The sequence below is a fragment of the Pristiophorus japonicus genome, chromosome 9, assembly GCF_044704955.1.
Source record: "Pristiophorus japonicus isolate sPriJap1 chromosome 9, sPriJap1.hap1, whole genome shotgun sequence".
Taxonomy (NCBI): Eukaryota; Metazoa; Chordata; class Chondrichthyes; family Pristiophoridae; genus Pristiophorus; species Pristiophorus japonicus.
Window position 1 is genome coordinate 202214418 of NC_091985.1, and position 16903 is coordinate 202231320.

The window sequence follows — 16903 nt, forward strand, 5'->3', positions numbered from 1 at the left end:
TGGAGTAATATAAACAGACACAGGGTTTGTGTAATATAAACAGAGACAGGGTCTAGTGTACTATAAACAGAGACAGGGTCTGGTGTAATATAAACAGAGACAGGGTCTGGTATAATATAAACAGAGACAGGGCCGAGTGTACAAAAACAGAGACAGGGTCTGGTGTAATATAAACAGAGACAGGGTCTAGTGTACTATAAACAGAGACAGGGTCTAGTGTAATAGAAACAGAGACAGGGTCTGGTTTAATATAAACCGAGACAGGGCCTAGTGTACTACAAACAGAGACAGGGTCTGGTATAATATAAACAGAGACAGGGTCTGGTGTAATATAAACAGAGACAGGGTCTGGTATAATATAAACAGAGACAGGGTCTAGTGTAATATAAACAGAGACAGGGTCTAGTGTAATATAAACAGAGACAGGGTCTGGTTTAATATAAACCGAGACAGGGCCGAGTGTACTACAAACAGAGACAGGGTCTGGTTTAATATAAACAGAGACAGCGTCTAGTGTACTATAAACAGAGACAGGGTCTAGTGTAATGTAAACAGAGACAGGGCCTAGTGTAATGTAAACAGACATGGTCTCGGGCAGTAATAACTCATAAATCTGTGTCCTCTGGTTACTGACCCTCCTACTAGTGGAAACAGTTTCTTCCCAATTACTCTATCAAAACCCCTCATAATTTTGATCATAATTCTCCCTTCTAAGGAGAACAATTCCAGCTTCCAGCTGCTCTGATGGTGCAATTCAAGCAGTGTAACACTCCAGTTCTGTGAGTCCTTCTGCCTGGGGCAATTCCAGATGTTCCTTTGCGGAATCACTGACACTTTTATATGGACCCAGTGGAAATCCTGTGCACCATTACAACAGGTCCCAGGCATAAAAGAACAAGGCCCTGACAATTAAATGGATTGGTGTAAGACTGGACTCAGGCCCTGAACTTTAGATACACTGAGGTAAATGGCAGCATTTTAAAATACAAGCTGTGATAGGTTAACAACCTCTGCTCAGTGGGATCACTCTCGCTTCGGAGTCAGAAAGCTATGGATTCAAACCCCACTTCAGAGACTTGAGCCCAGAATCCAGGCTGACACTCCCAGTGCCAGTACTGAGGGAGTGCTGCACTGTCGTAGATGCCGTCTTTCAGAAGAGACATTAAACCGAGGCCCCGTCCTCCTTCTCAAGTAGATGTTAAAGATCCCATGGCACTATTTTAAAGAGTAAGCGAGTTCTGCCCCGTATCCAGGCAAAATTTTTATCCATCAACCATCGCTAAAATAACAGATTCTCTGGTCATTATCACATTGCTGTTTGTGGGAGCTTGCTGTGCACAAATTGGCTGCGGTGTTTGCGACATTACAACAGTGACCACATTTCCAAAATACTTCATTGTCTGTAAAGCACTTTGGGACATCCCAAGATGGTGAAAGGCGCTATATAAATGGAATTTCTTTTTGACTCCACTGCCCCAGCAACATGATATTATACAAAATAATGTGGATCTTGGAATCTAAAATAAAAACAGAAAATGCTGGAAATACTCAGCAGGTCAGGCAGCATTGTGGAGAGAGAAACAGAGTTAACATTTCAGGTTGACGACTGTTCATCAGAACTGGAAAAAGTTAGAGATGTAACAGATTTTGAACAGGTGCAGAGGCAGGGAGAGCAGGGAGGGGAGGAAAGAACAAAATGAACGGTCTGTGATAGGGTGGGAGGCAGGATAGATTAAATAACAAAAGATATGATTGTCATCATAGGCAGTCCCTCGGAATCAAGGAAGACTTGCTTCCACTCTTAAAATGAGTGCTTAGATGGCTGAACAGTCCAATACGAGAACCACAGTCCCTGTCACAGGTGGGACAGATAGTCGTTGAGGGAAAGGGAGGGTGGGATAGGTATGCCACACATTCTTTCCGCTGTCTGCGCTTGATTTCTGCATGCTCTCGGCGATGAGCCTCGAGATAATCAGCGCCCCCCCCCCCTCCCCCACTTAGGGTGGTCTTTGGCCAGGGACTCCCAGGTGTCAGTGGGGATGTTGCACTTTTTCAGGGAGGCTATGAGGGTGTTCTTGTAACGTTTCCTCTGCCCACCTTTGGCTCGTTTGCCGTGTAGGAGTTCCGAGTAGAGCGCTTGCTTTGGGAGTTTCGTGTCTGGCATGTGAACAATGTGGCCTGCCCAGCGGAGCTGATCAAGTGTGGTCAGTGCTTCAATGCTGGGGATGTTGGCCTGGTCAAGGATTCTCATGTTGGTGCGTCTGTCCTCCCAGGGGATTTGTTGGATCTTGCGGAGGCATCGTTGGTGGTATATCTCCATGGACTTGAGGTGTCTACTGTACATGATCCACGTCTCTGAGCCATACAGGAGGGCGGGTATTATTACAGCCCTGTATACCATGAGCTTGGTGGCAGTTTTAAGGGCCTGGTCATCACTCTTTTCCTTAGGCAGCCAAAGGCTGCACTGGCGCATTGGATGTGGTGTTGGATCTCGTCTTCAATGTCTGGTCTTGTTGATAAGAGGCTCCCGAGGTATGGGAAATGGTCCACGTTGTCCAGGGCCGCACCATGGATCTTGATGACTGTGGGGGGCAGTGCTGTGTGGAAAGGACAGGCTGGTGGAGGACCTTTGTCTTACGGATTTTTAGCGTAAGGCCCATGCTTTCATACGCCTCAGTAAATACATTGACTATGTCCTGGAGTTCAGCCTCTGCATGTGCGCAGGCGTTGTCCGGATACTGTAGCTCGACAACAGAGGTTGGGGGGATCCTGGTCTGGACACGGCGCTGGTTGAACAGGTTCTCACTGGTTCTGTAGTTTAGTTCCACTCCAGCGGGGAGCTTGTTGACTGTGAGGTGGAGCATGGCAGCAAGGAAGATTGAGAAGAGGTTTGGGGCGATGGTGCAGTCCTGTTTGACCCCGGTCCGGACGTGGATTGGTTCTGTGATGGACCCATTGGTAGGGATCACGGCTTGCATGTCATCGTGGAGCAGGTGGAGAATGGTGACGAACTTTTGGGGGCATCTGAAATGGAGGACGCTCCATAGACCCTTGCGGTTGACTGTACAAGGCAAAAGGAGATGGTAATGAGACAAGAAAGAAAAGGTGAGCCTAGAAGAGGTGTAAATGGAATAGCAGAAACATCAACTGCTGCCGTCTGAAAGAGCGGGGCAGAGAATATGGTGTGAAATTGTTGAACTCTATGTGGAGTCCAGAAGGATGTAAGCTGCCTGATCAAAAGATGAGGTGCTGATCCTCTCGAGCTACGTTGAGCTTTGTTGGGACAGTGCAAAGGCCAAGGACAGAGAGGTCAGAGCGGGAGTGGAGCGGAGAATTAAACTCACAGGCGACCGGAAGCTCAGGGTCACCTTTACAGACTGAACGGAGGTGTTCCACAAAGCGGTCACCCAATCTGCGATTGGTCTCCCCAATTTAGAGGAGCATAATGAGCAGCAAATACAGTATACTAAATTGAAAGAAGTACAAGTAAATTGTTATTTCACCTGAAGGAATGTTTAGAGCCCTGGATGATGAGAAGGGAGCAAATAAAAAGGAAGGTGTTCCATTTCCTGCACTTGCATGAGAAGGTGCTGTGGGGAGGGAGGGGTTGGGGGGTGTTGGGGGTATTGGGGGTTGATTGAGGAATGGACCAGGTGGTCACAGAGGGAGCAGTCCCTTTGAAGTGCTAAGAGGGGAGGGAAGGGGAAGATGTGATTGGTGGATCACGCTGGAGGTGGTGGAAACAGCGGAGAATGATCCGTTGAATGTGGAGGCTGGTGGGGTGAAAGGTGAAGACAAGGGGAACCCTATCATGGTTCTGGGAGGGCGGGGAAGGGATGAGCACAGAAGTGTGGGAAATGGAGCGGACACGGTCGAGGACATCTCTTTCACCCCAACTCTCCAATCCCCTCAGCCCAACCCCTCCTTCACCCCTACTCTCCAAGTCCCTCCCACCCCTGCTCCCCGGCCCCCCTCCCACCCCTGCTCCCCGACCCCCCTCCCACCCCTGCTCCCCGACCCTCCTCTCACCCCTGCTCCCCGACCTCCCTCTTACCCCTACTCTCCGACCCCCCACTCACCCCTACTCTCCGACCCCTCTCTCACCCCTACTCTCCAACCCCCCTCTCACCCCTACTCTCCAAACCCTCTCTCACCCCGACTCTCCAAACCCCCTCTCACCCCTACTCCTCTTTTACACCTACCCTTGAATCCCCTCTCATCTTCCATTCACTTTAGTTGAAAGGAAACCAACACATTGTACCAGTCAGAATTTGAAAGATACTTATAACAGATTCTACATATTCTAAGAGTCCCGATCTTTTTCTATTCTGTCCACTCGAGTTAGATAAAAGACTTTCTCTTGTGAATATAGAGCTGGAGCATTGGGCCGTGATGTGTTTACTTGTTCATCTTGGTGACTATAAACCTCGGCCAATGATTTGATGTGATCTGTTTATTTGTATGTATTTTTTAAAAGTACAATTGCTGAGTGGATTAAAATTTTATTTGAACCCAGGTTTGCAGGTGTGATGCTCCATTCACACATCGAATGTGAGAGAGATGCTGTGGGGCACACACTAAGTCCAGTAGCTGAACGTGATTATCAGACTGGGTTTTGTGTTCAGTGATCCCGGGTGTGTTATCAATATCTTCCCTGGATCCCAAGGCTAGGAGAGGCACTCTGGAAGGTAGGGGGAGCTGAGACTTGTCCATGAGTAACCGAAGGTGTGAAAATTGAACTAATCTAGAGTTCAAAAGGAGGAAAGTCCCTAAATGGAGCAGTCGGTAACAGGACGTCAATTAGTCTGCTCTTATGTTGGAGACATCAAATATCCACACTGTGTTATTTGAAATATCAAAATATTTAAACTCCCTCCTAATTCTCAGGGTTATGAACATCAGCAGAAACAAATCCCAACTGTCAGAATAAACACGATTCAGTCCTGGATGTGATTAACAGCAGCACGAACAGCAGATTCCAACCCCTGCAGTCACTTGTGGACTCGTTGGTGTGTCAGCAGGTTGGATGAATTAATGAATCCCTTCCCACACACAAAGCAGGTGAACGGCCTCTCCCCAGTGTGAACTTGCTGGTGTGCTAACAGGTGGGATGACTGAGGGAATCGCTTCCCATACATGGAGCAAGTGAACGGCCTCTCCCCAGTGTGAACTCGCTGGTGTTTCAGCAGGTGGGATGACTGAGGGAATCCCTTCCCACACTCAGGGCAGGTTAACGGCCTCTCCCCGATGTGAACTCGCTGGTGTTTCAGCAGGTGGGATGACTGAGGGAATCCCTTCCCATACATGGAGCAGATGAACGGCCTCTCCCCACTGTGACGGCGACTATGAATTTGCAGCTCAGACGGGGAACTGAATCCCTTCCCACAGTCCCACGATTTCTCCGTGGTGCGGGTGTCCTTGTGTCTCCAGGTTGGACGATCAGTTGAAGCCTCGCCCACGCACACAACACCTTTACAGTTTCTCCTCACTGGGAATGGTGCGATGTTTTTTCAGGCTGTGCAACTGGTTAAAGCTCTTTCCACAGTCAGTGCACTGGAACACTCTCTCTCGGGTATGTGTGTGTCTCAGTGCTGTTCCACTCACACTAATGTTTGAAATCTGTTCCCACAGACAGAACAGACAAATATTTCTCTTTCCACATTCAAAGGCCGATGATATTCAGATCTTGAGGAATTGAGTGACTGTCAGATCTTGTTGTGATATTTGGTTTGCGTTTTCCGTCTGCAAATGGGATGACTGAGGAATACCCTGTAAGAGGAATTTACAAAAGTCACCAATGTTACTACTGAATAGAAAGTCAGAACACACAATTCTAGTATTTATGAAACATTGTCCTCTCTTGTTCCCCAAAGCTGTAAATCCCCGTCCCACACAGACGTGTGGAAATCAACCCTCACCCCGTCCAACAGTTTCCAAAGTCCAGACATGTGCAACAAAACAATCTAACACCAATGACTCTGAAAAACTTCTTTTTGCTTAAAATCAGCAAGAACTTACTTGTAAGTTCACGTAAAAATGTTGCATCAAACACCTCCCTCAGTTATACCTCAGCATACAGGTTTATTCCCTTCCTTTAAAACCAAGCAATGATAAGCAAGCACTACATACGTATCAATGTCAGCGATTGGTCGGTTCGTGACGACTTAAATTGGCAACTTACCAAGTTGCCCTCGACTGCAACTCCGAGTGTCTTTCGAACAATACTTTGATACCCCGAAATTTGTTAACGTGTCCACTGCGTACGTGTCCCAGACAATAATGGTGATGGCAGTTGTATTAATTTCTTCTTGTCAATAGTCAGTCAATTTTCCTGTCGTTTTCACAATGGCTCAACAGATAGCTTCCTGTTTAAGGCCTGTTGCTGCCTTGTCTGTGAAAAACAATTTAAACGTTTTGTGCCAAATTCTCACAGCAAGCAGTCTCTGGGTCTCCCAAAGCATGCTGGTCCAATAAATTTGGTCAACTTTAAGTTTGGTCAATATACAGCAAAAAATTACAGAAAATGTTAGATTCTTACACCTGTCGCACACATTGTCCCTCCTCCCTGTAAAATCCATAGTCACCGCATATCTCAAAACAATTTTCCTCCACTCCCAGTTTTTTCAACCAACACTGGCTGGGTTTAGTTCTGCACTCACTCGTCCCCCTCCCTCTCTTCCCCTGAAGGTGCTGACTCTGGCTGGGTTCAGTTCCACACTCACTAGTGCCTCTCCCTCTCCTTCCCTGAAGGTGCTGACTCTGGCTGGGTTCAGTTCTACACTCACTGGTTCCCCTCCCTCTCCTCCCCTGAAGGTGCTGACTCTGGCTGGGTTCAGTTCTACACTCACTGGTTCCCCTCTCTCTCCTCCCCTGATGATGCTGACTGTGGCTGGGTTCAGTACTACACTCACTGGTTCCCCTCCCTCTCCTTCCCAGAAGGTGCCTGAGTTTGGCTGGGTTCCATTCTACACTTATACAAAAGCAAAATACTGTGGATGCTAGAATCGGAAATAAAAACAGAAAATGCTGGAAATCTCAGCAGGTCAGGCAGTTTCTGTGGAGAGAAAAACAGAGTTAACGTTTCAGGTCAATGACCCTCCGTCAGAACTCAGGCTGGGTTCAGTTCTACACTCACTGGGACCTTGAAGCCCCGTGCAGTAGTGATTTCTTTACAAAGATGGCGGCTGTAAAACAGGGCCTGGGTCTAGTGTAATATAAACAGAGACGGTGTCTAGTGTAATATAATCATCATCATAGGCAGTCCCTCAAAGCGAGGATGACTTGCATTCACATAGAAACATAGAAAATAGGTGCAGGAGTAGACCATTCGGCCCTTCGAGCCTGCACCACCATTCAATAAGATCATCCACCTCAGTACCCCTTTCCTGCTTTCTCTCCATACCCCTTGATAGTTTTAGCCATAAGAGCCATATCTAACTCCTTCTTGAATATATCCAACAAATTGGCAAGAACAACTCTCTGCGGTAGGGAATTTCACAGGTTAACAACTCTCTGAGTGAAGAAGTTTCTCCTCATCTCAGTACTAAATGGCTTACCCCTTATCCTTAGACTATGCCCCCTGTTCTGGACTTCCCCAACATCGGGAACATTATTCCTGCATCTAACCTGTCCAGTCGCGTCAGAATTTTATATGTTTCCATGAGATCCCCTCTCATCCTTCTAAACTCCAGTGAATCCAGGCCTAGTCGATCCAGTCTTTCCTCATATGTCAGTCCTGCCATCTTGGGAATCAAGTCTGGTGAATCTTCGCTGCACTCCCTCAATAGCAAGAACATCCTTCCTCAGATTAGGCGATCAAAACTGAACATAATATTCCAGGTGAGGTCTCACTAAGGCCCTGTACAACTGCAGTAAGACCTCACTGCTCCTATTCTCAAATCTCCTAGCTATGAAGGCCTTCTTCACTTGCCTGCAGTACCTGCATGCCAACTTTCAACAACTGATGTACCATGACACCCAGGTCTCGTTGCACCTCCCCTTTTCCTAATCTGCCACCATTCAGATAATATTCTGCCTTCCTGTTTTTGCCACCAAAGTGGATAACCTCACATTTATCCACATTATACTGCATCTACCATCCACTTTCCCACGCGCCTAATGTGTCCAAGTCACCCTGCAGCCTCTTAGCGTCCTCCTCACAGCTCACACCGCCACACAGCTTAGTGTCGTCTGCAAACTTGGAGATATTCCTTCATCCAAATCATTAATGTACATTGTAAATAGCTGGGGTCCCAGCACTGAATCCTGCGGCACCCCACTAGTCACTGCCTGCCATTCTGAAAAGGACCATTTATCCCAACTCTCTGTTTCCTGTCTGTCAACCAGTTCTCTATCCACTTCAGTACCATTGGCCTTAATTTTGCACACCGATCTCTTGTGTGGGACCTTGTCAAAAGCCTTTTGAAAGTCCAAATAAACCACATCCACTGGTTCTGCCTTGTCCACTCTACTAGTTACATCCTCCAAAAATTCTACAAGATTTGTAAAGCATGATTTCCCTTTCATAAATCCATGCCGACTTGGACTGATCCTGTCACTGCTTTCCAAATGCGCTGCTATTTCATCTTTAATAATTGATTCCAACATTTTTCCCACTACTGATGGCAGGCTAACCAGTCTATAATTACCCAGTTTCTCTCTCCCTCCTTTCTTAAAAATTGTTACATTATCTACCCTCCAGTCCATAGGAACTGATCCAGAGTCGATAGACTGTTGGAAAATGATCACCAATGCATCCAGTATGTCGAGGGACACTTCCTTAAGTACTCTGGCATGCAGACTATCAGGTATGGCGAGAAAGTAGGAATGGGGTACTGAAGTTGCATGTTCAGCCATGAACTCATTGAATGGTAGTGCAGGCTCGAAGGGCCGAATGGCCTACCCCTGCACCTATTTTCTATGTTTCTATGTCCCGGGGATTTATCGGCCTTCAATCCCATCAATTTCCCTAACACAATTTCCTGCCTAATAAGGATTTTCTTCAGTTCCTCCTTCTCACTGAACCCTTGGTCCCCTAGTATTTCCAGAAGGTTATTTGTGTCTTCCCTCGTGAAAACAGAATCAATCTATTTGTTCAACTGGTCCGCCGTTTCTTTGTTCCCCATTATAAATTCACCTGAATCTGACTGCAAGTTTGTCTTCACTAATCTTTTTCTTTTCACATATCTATAGAAGCTTTTGCAGTCAGTTTGTATGTTCCCAGCAAGCTTCCTCTCATACTCTATTTCCCCCCTCCTAATTAAACCCTTTGTCCTCCTCTGCTGGATTATAAAATTCTCCAAGTCCTTAGGTTTGCTGCTTTTTCTGGCCAATTTATATGCCTCTTCCTTGGATTTAACACTATCCTTAATTTCCCTTCTTAGTCATGGTTGAGCCACCTTCCCCATTTATTTTTACTCCAGACAGGGATGTACAATTGTTGAAGTTCATCCATGTGATCTTTAAATATTTGCCATTACCTATCCACCGTCAATCCTTTAAGTATCATTCGCCAGTCTATTCTAGCCAATTCACATCTCATACCATCGAAGTTATCTTTCCTTAAGTTCAGGACCCTAGTCTCCGAATTAACTGTGTCACTCTCCATCTTAATAAAGAATTCTACCATATTATGGTCACTCTTCCCCAAGGGTCCTCGCACAAGATTGCTAATTAGCCTATCTGTTCCCCTTAATATCTTGAAAACTTTGATCAAATCACCCCTGATCCTTTTAAATTCTGGAGAATACAACCCCAGTTTGTGTCATCTCTCCCGTTACTTGAAGTCTGGGTATCTTTCTGGTAAATCTTCACTGCACTCCCTCCAAGGCCAATATATCCTTTTTAAGGTGTGGAGCCCAGAACTGCTCACAGTACTCCAGGTGCGGTTTATCCAGGGCTTTGGACAGCTGCAGCATAACTTCTGACCCCCTGTAGAAGAGGGTAAAAGTTATTGGCTTCTGGTTAAACAACACCTCAATTTCAAAATTCTCATCCTTGTTTTCAAATCCCTCCATGGCCTCACCCCTCCCTATCTCTGTAATCTCCAGCTGCAGCATAACTTCTACCCTCCTGTGTCCTAGTCACAGGAACACACGGCTCCACGTGCTTATTCAAACAGAGTTCCCTGCAGGTATACTCATTGGGGTTTAGAAGAATGAGAGGTGATCTTATTGAAACGTATAAGGTTCTGAGGGGGCTTGATATGGTAGATGCAGAGAAGATGATTCCCCTCGTGGGCATAGTTTCAGAATAAAGGGTCACCTATTTAAAATGGAGAAGAGGAGGACTTTCCTCTCTGAGGGTCGTGAATCTGGAATTCTCTGCCCCAGAGAGCTGTGGAGGCTGGGTGAGGGGCACCAGTAAATGGGGGATGGCGAAGGGCTCCAGTAAATGGGGGATAGGGGAGGGGCACCAGTAAATGGGGGCAAAGGGGAGGGGCTCCAGTAAATGGGGGATAGGGGAGGGGCACCAGTAAATGGGGATGGGGAGGGGCACCAGTAAATGGGGGATAGAGGAGGGGCACCAGTAAATGGGAGATAGGGGAAGGGCACCAGTAAATGGGAAAGCGGGGAAGGGCACCAGTGAATTGAGGATGGGGAGGGGCACCAGTAAATGGGAGATAGGGGAGGGGCACTAGTAAATGGGGGATAGGGGAGAGGCATCAATAAATGGGGGATAGGGGAGGGGCACCAGTAAATGGGGAGTATAGAGGAGGGGCACCAGTAAATTGGGGATAGGGGTGGGGCACCATAAATGGAGGAATATAGGGGAGGGGCACCAGTAAATGGGGGGTTATAGGGGAGGGGCACCAGTAAATGGGGGATATAGGGGAGGGGCACCAGTAAATGGGGGATAGGGGAGGGACACCAGTAAATGCCGGGATACAGGCGAGGGGCACCAGTAAATGGGGATAGGGGAGGGGCACCAGTAAATTGGGGATAGGGAGGGGCACCAGTAAATGGGGGATAGGGGAGGGGCACCAGTAAATGCCGGGATATAGGGGAGGGGCACCAGTAAATTGGGGATAGGGAGGGGCACCAGTAAATGGGGGATAGGGGAGGGGCACCAGTAAATGGGGGATAGGGGAGGAGCACCAGTAAATGGGGGATAGGGGAGGGGCACCAGTAAATGGGGGATAGAGGAGGGGCACCAGTAAATGCCGAGATATAGGGGAGGAGCACCAGTAAATTGGGGATAGGGAGGGGCACCAGTAAATGGGGGATAGGGGAGGGGCACCAGTAAATGGGGGATAGGGGAGGGGCACCAGTAAATGGGGGATAGGGGAGGGGCACCAGTAAATGGGGATAGGGGAGGGGCACCAGAAACCTACGATGATTAAAAAGATTGCAGGTGATACAAAAATTGGCTGTGCAGTTATAAAGAAGAAATCTGCAAACTGCAAGAAGATAGCAAGGGACTGGTCTGGTGGGCAGAAGAGTGGAAAATGGAATTTAATCCGGAGAAGTGTGAGTTAATGCATTTGGGGAGGGCTAACACATTAAATGGTAGGACACTGAAAAGTGTGGAGGAACAAAGGGACTTTGGAGTGCATGTCCACAGATCCCTGAAGGTTGCAGGTGGGGTAGATTAGGTGGTTAAGAAGGCACACGGAATGCTTGCCTTTATTAGCTGAGGCATAGAATATAAGAGCAGGTGGGTTATGCTTGAACAGTATAAAACATTACTTAGGCCACAACTAGAGTACTGCGTACAGTTCTGGTCATCACATGACAGGAAAGATGTGATTGCACCAGAGTGGGTACAGAGGAGATTTACAAGGATGTTGCTTGGACTGGATAACTTTTGCTATAAGTAAAGATTGGAGAGACTGGGGTTGTTTTCTTTGGAACAGAGGTGACTGGCGGGAGACCTAATTGAGGAATACAACATTATGAGGGGCCTAGCTAGAGTGAATTAGAAGGATTTATTTTCCTTCGCAGAGGGGTCAACAACCAGATGGCATAGAGGTTTAGAGGGTATTTGAGGACAAATTATTTCACACAGAGGGTGGTCGGGGTCTGGAACACATTGCCTGAAATGGTGGTAGAGGCAGAAACTCTCACCACATGTAAAAAGTATTTGAATATTCACTTGAAGTGCCGTAACCTACAGACCTACAGACCAAGAGCTGGAAAGTGGGATTAGGCTGGATAGCTCTTGGTCGGCTGACATGGACACGATGGGCCGAATGGCCTCCTTCCGTGCTATAAATTTCTATGTTTGTATGAACTCTGCATTGCTGATTCTCTAGCCTCTTGTGCATCTTCACTTTCTTCACCCCACCATTGGCAACCGTGCCTTTAGTAGTCTGTGCCCCAATCTCTGGAATTCCCTTCCTAAACCTTTCCATTATGCTCCTCCTTTAAGACCATCCTTAGAAACTATCTCTGACGAGATAGTTTTGGTAACCTGTATTCATGTCTCCTTCTTTGGCTCGGTATAATTTTTTGTCTGATTACACTGATGTGAAGCAACTTGGCGCAATTTACTAAATTACGGCGCTATATAAATGATTGTGGTTGTTGTTGTTGTAATGAGCAGTCCATCCTGGCCAATCCCCTCTCCACATTTAGTTAGATGGTTTGGTGCATTTATAAAGATCGGGTGGGTTTAGCTGCAGCAATCCCGCTATTTTATTGATCAGACGCTCCTGGTCAGTCTCCCACATGTATCTAGGTGGTTCGATCCATTTACACTGATCAGGGTTGGGCTGTACTGAATCCATTAGTGGTACTGAACCGCTGATCATCGCAGTCCACTGGTGCAGCACAGGAAAGGAATCCAACCGTGATTCACAACGTGTTCATCTGTAAACAGCTCAATGACTGTTCTGAACTAACGGGCCGTCAACTGCTCCCTGCAGAGTTCACCATGTCAGGCCGGACTCGGTCTGTGCTGGAGAGAAGTCAGGATGTGGTGGCTCCGAAAGGGGTTGCGGTAATGGTAAAAACAAGAGCGAGGGATGTGAGGCATCGCTTTAATATCCCACAGAGCAGATTATCTGCCTTGCTGGGAGAGAATAAACAACTGATTGAACGCCGGAGCGATGAGAGCCCTGACCACAAACAGGAGCGTGATGGGAAGGATGCAGAGGTGGAGAATATTTCCCCTTTGGATGGTGCCAGCTCCAGCTCGCGGGGTTGTGCTGAATATTCAACTGTCCTGTAAAAAGAGCGCATGCCCTTCAGGTGCCAGGGCGAAAGAATGAGTTGACACTGAAACCCCGCCTGGGAGTTAAAAAACCGTCAGCTCCAGTTTTATTGGTCAATTACATGTCGTGATGAAACGTGCCCAATTCATTCACGAGAATCTAGTCCAATGTTCAGTGAATCCATAAAACTCAGAACGAACCATTGTGTGCTTTCCGGCAATCCAAACAATGCAATAAAATGGGCATTGAGTCGGCGGCAGTCGGGTTGGGAGGATGTGGTGAGCAGACTAAAGAAAGGCTCTCAACCAGCAATCGTACATTATACAGCGGGCCAGGAGAGAGCGCCAGAGAGCCGTGCCGGCTCGAGGCAGGTGCAGAAGACCCACCGGTGGGGAAAGACCAATCTTACAATACACAGCGGACCAGGGGAGGGCGCCAGAGAACCGCGCTGGCCCGAGGCAGGTACAGTGACCCAGCGGTGGGAAAGAGCCCGAATGCGGTTGAGTCCCTACCAGCAGATGGCGCCAGGGAGCCTCGCCTGCCACAAGTGCAGTGGCCCAGCGGCAGGGAAAGGCCCTGAGGGTGGATCAGCCCTTATAGGGCCTGGGCGGTGCGGAGAGAGAACAATGAATGGAGGGAACATTGGGCGAATTCCGTTGCTCCATTCGGATCCTGCTCAACCCGATTTACTCTGTGTGCTCTGTCTAGGCGCTACTTTACTCCCGAATACGGAAAGACAAACATCTGTCCTGGGGGCTGGATTTGATCCTTGGTTCATAAACATCCAGAGTGACCCCGCCGTGATCCCGGCAGAGTTTGCTCCGGTTTTCCCGAATCTAATATGTGGCGGAAGCACACGGTCCAGTTACTGCCCGATATTGGGATCCCGCCTTGGGTGGGGGTGGGGGCGGGGCGGGGAATCTGGCGGCGAAATCACTGCAGCATTTCGGTTGTGAAACTTTCTGGACCACAGCAGTGTCTGAGGAAGCTGGTTCCTCTCACACTGAAGCCTCACATTCACACACTCTTCAGCTTGTTTTTATTGTGTGAAATACAACCCAGGACCACCTGAGGACAAAAGGCCGATGGAGAACACAGCCCAGGACCAGTAGGAGGAGGTTGTCCTTGGCAGTGAGTGTCACCCCCAGCTCCACCTGGAGTCCGCTCCAAGTGTTGGTCACTCTCTGGGTGGAGAGGAATTCCTGAGATTGGTCCTGAGTTTATCTTCACTCAGTGTTACCCCGTGTCCCAGAGTCCTTCTCTCACAATTTAACTTAAAGTGATGTTTCGAAGTCCCGCATAACCACCTTGTTCCGAGCTCCTTCCAGCTTCTCCTTTTCAGTTTGTGAAGTCCATGTTTCCCCAGTCTATCTCAAACCTCAGGCCTTTGACACCAGCATCAGCCTCTGCCTCTTGTCCACACCGCCTCCAGTGGCTGGAGGTCTCACAGCGCCTTGCGGATAATGAGCCATCAGAAATGGCCAGCACTGAGCAGACATCCCGCTAAACCTCCGGATGGAAATCTCCTCGCAAATAGCAACCTGCCGAGTGGTGAGAGAACTCCAGCAGCGGGAAATAGAGGAATATAAACAGTGACAGTGAATAACAATTGGGGTCCAAGTGTGAGGAGGCAGTGTCTCAGAGACTGGGTGAGACTTGGACACACACTGTCCAAATGTGAGGAGCCAGTGTTTCAGAGATTGGGAGCAGGAGATGTTCCTGGAACTCGTCTGAAGTCCTGCTGTGAAATTAAATCTGGGCCAGGCCTGGCTCGGATCATCTTCCTGCTCCATTAGAGCAGAACTGCCAGCAACAAAGATCCGAAATTTTAACAAGGAACATTTTAATCATAATTCCAATTTAACCTTCTCCAATAATACATCATTGAGAGTCAGTAACAATGAACTGTTCCGTGTTTTAGAATCGAACAGAACCCATTGTCTCCCCGGTTACATCAGTTGTCACCACGGTCCACATGAAGGAAGACTCAGTGTCTGCCCCATGTCTCCCCGCACTGTACAGAGGGGACATGTTGTGCTGGGATTGGTAAGCTCCATCCCTCTTGTTTTATCTCATAAAATCAGCGGCAGTTCTTTATATTATCGACCCACACCATGGAAATTACTCCAGACCCTGCAAAACGGGCAGGAAATCCCCCTGAGAGAGACCACAATGGGGCTAGTGTGGGGCATGAAACCAAGTTGTATTGGGAGGCTCTCTGGGTCTGTGTCTAAGGCCCATGTGCTGCCTTTGGCCGATACTGCAATGCCGTCCCAGCACAGTGTTAGAGTTTGAAAATTACACCCCGGGAGATGCTGGGTAGATTCAGATTATTGCTGATTGACTGCAACTAGTAAACTCAGAAAGTCCAGCAGTGGGTGAAAGCCCTTTGCTCCGGGCTGTAAAAGCGACATTCCTCTGCTGGAATCACTGGCCATGGCGGGGAGCAGCTCAGCTTTGCTCAGAGTGGCCAGAGATCAGTGAATTTGGTGAAGAGTGTCTGTGACCAATTGATCCTGGCGCTGAATTTCCACCAATCAACACTGGACCTCAAAGTCCCATTCACCTGTGGACAGACTATAAGAGATGTTCCCATGTGTTCTGAATCTCCGGGACTATCCCTTTGTGTATAATGGTTTATTGGGGATATTTCCTCTCTTTAAAGAGCCGTGAAAGAATCCTTCAGTATCTTGCACTCCCTAAATGGTCTGTGGGGATCTACAGCCGGATCCTCTGCTGGGATCCACTGCAGCATCTCACGGGAGCAGTCACAACCATCAAGGCCTCACTCACAGTTTTACTCCTGTGCCCTCAGCCCCACAGGTTTAACTCTATGAACAGTAAGTTCTGGGATGTAATCCTTTTTAATCGGTAGTATTTCTCTATTTGGAGTTCCAGCTCCTACTCACTCCCACAGTTTACCAGGAGTTCACCGATCAGGTTTCTCTTCATTTCTTTGCAATGGTTATTTCCCTCATCCTGCGATCCCGGGTCTGCAGCAGAGGTCGCAGCCCATGGTTATAATGGAATGGACACCAGATTGGAAAGTGTGTCATTCTATATCGGCCCTTCTGTCCGTTTCCTCTGCCTCACACAGCTGTAAGAGCGGGGCATATTTGCACTTCCAGGAGCACAGCCATTGGTCAGTCTTACCCTCCTGCACATAACACAATTATTCTCAGACCATTCATCAAGTTCCTCCAAACTCTCCGGGACTCTGGCATTACAATGTGGTACAATGCACACAACAATGCCTTGTTATTATCTCATGTGTGTCCTTAATGTGAACCATTACAACCCAGAATATACGGCAGTTACACCTGATCTGGGCGGCTGGGATTACTGTTTATATTTGTTAACAGACCTGTTTTTGTTTATTTGATAACATTCCACCAGTGCACCAAGGCTGCAGTGTGTACCATCTACAAGATTCAGCAACTCACCATGGCTTTCATCACCTAGACCTGGGCTGGGCAATTACTTGGACTGGAGGGCCACTTAACAAGTTTTATTGAGCTGTTGAGGGCTGCCCACCAATGTTGGCCCGAAGGCGCATGGCCGCACGGTCAGCAACAATCACGTGGTCCCGCGCAGGCCCATCCCCAGATCCTGCCGCTGGAAGAGACACTGCGCATGTGCGACTGCCTCGTGGCCAAGGACCAAATTTAAAGGGACCACGCATGGAAATAAAATTAGAGGAAACATTTGATAAACATGAACATTGCATAAACATAAATTCAGATAGTAGTC

General features: G+C 47.9%; 1 protein-coding gene across 1 annotated transcript in view; it reads right to left on the reverse strand.

Moving 5' to 3' along the window:
* Positions 1 to 4269: 4269 nt before the first annotated feature.
* The window catches only part of LOC139274065 (zinc finger protein 271-like), a 97339-nt gene continuing 84705 nt past the window's right edge, over positions 4270 to 16903 (reverse strand). The window contains exons 6-7 of the mRNA XM_070891116.1: positions 13896 to 13989; positions 4270 to 5488 (exon numbers count right to left, since the gene is read on the reverse strand). Of these exons, the coding sequence (XP_070747217.1) occupies positions 4992 to 5488; positions 13896 to 13989 (591 nt within the window). The 3' untranslated portion in view covers positions 4270 to 4991. The remainder of the gene's footprint in view (positions 5489 to 13895; positions 13990 to 16903) is intronic.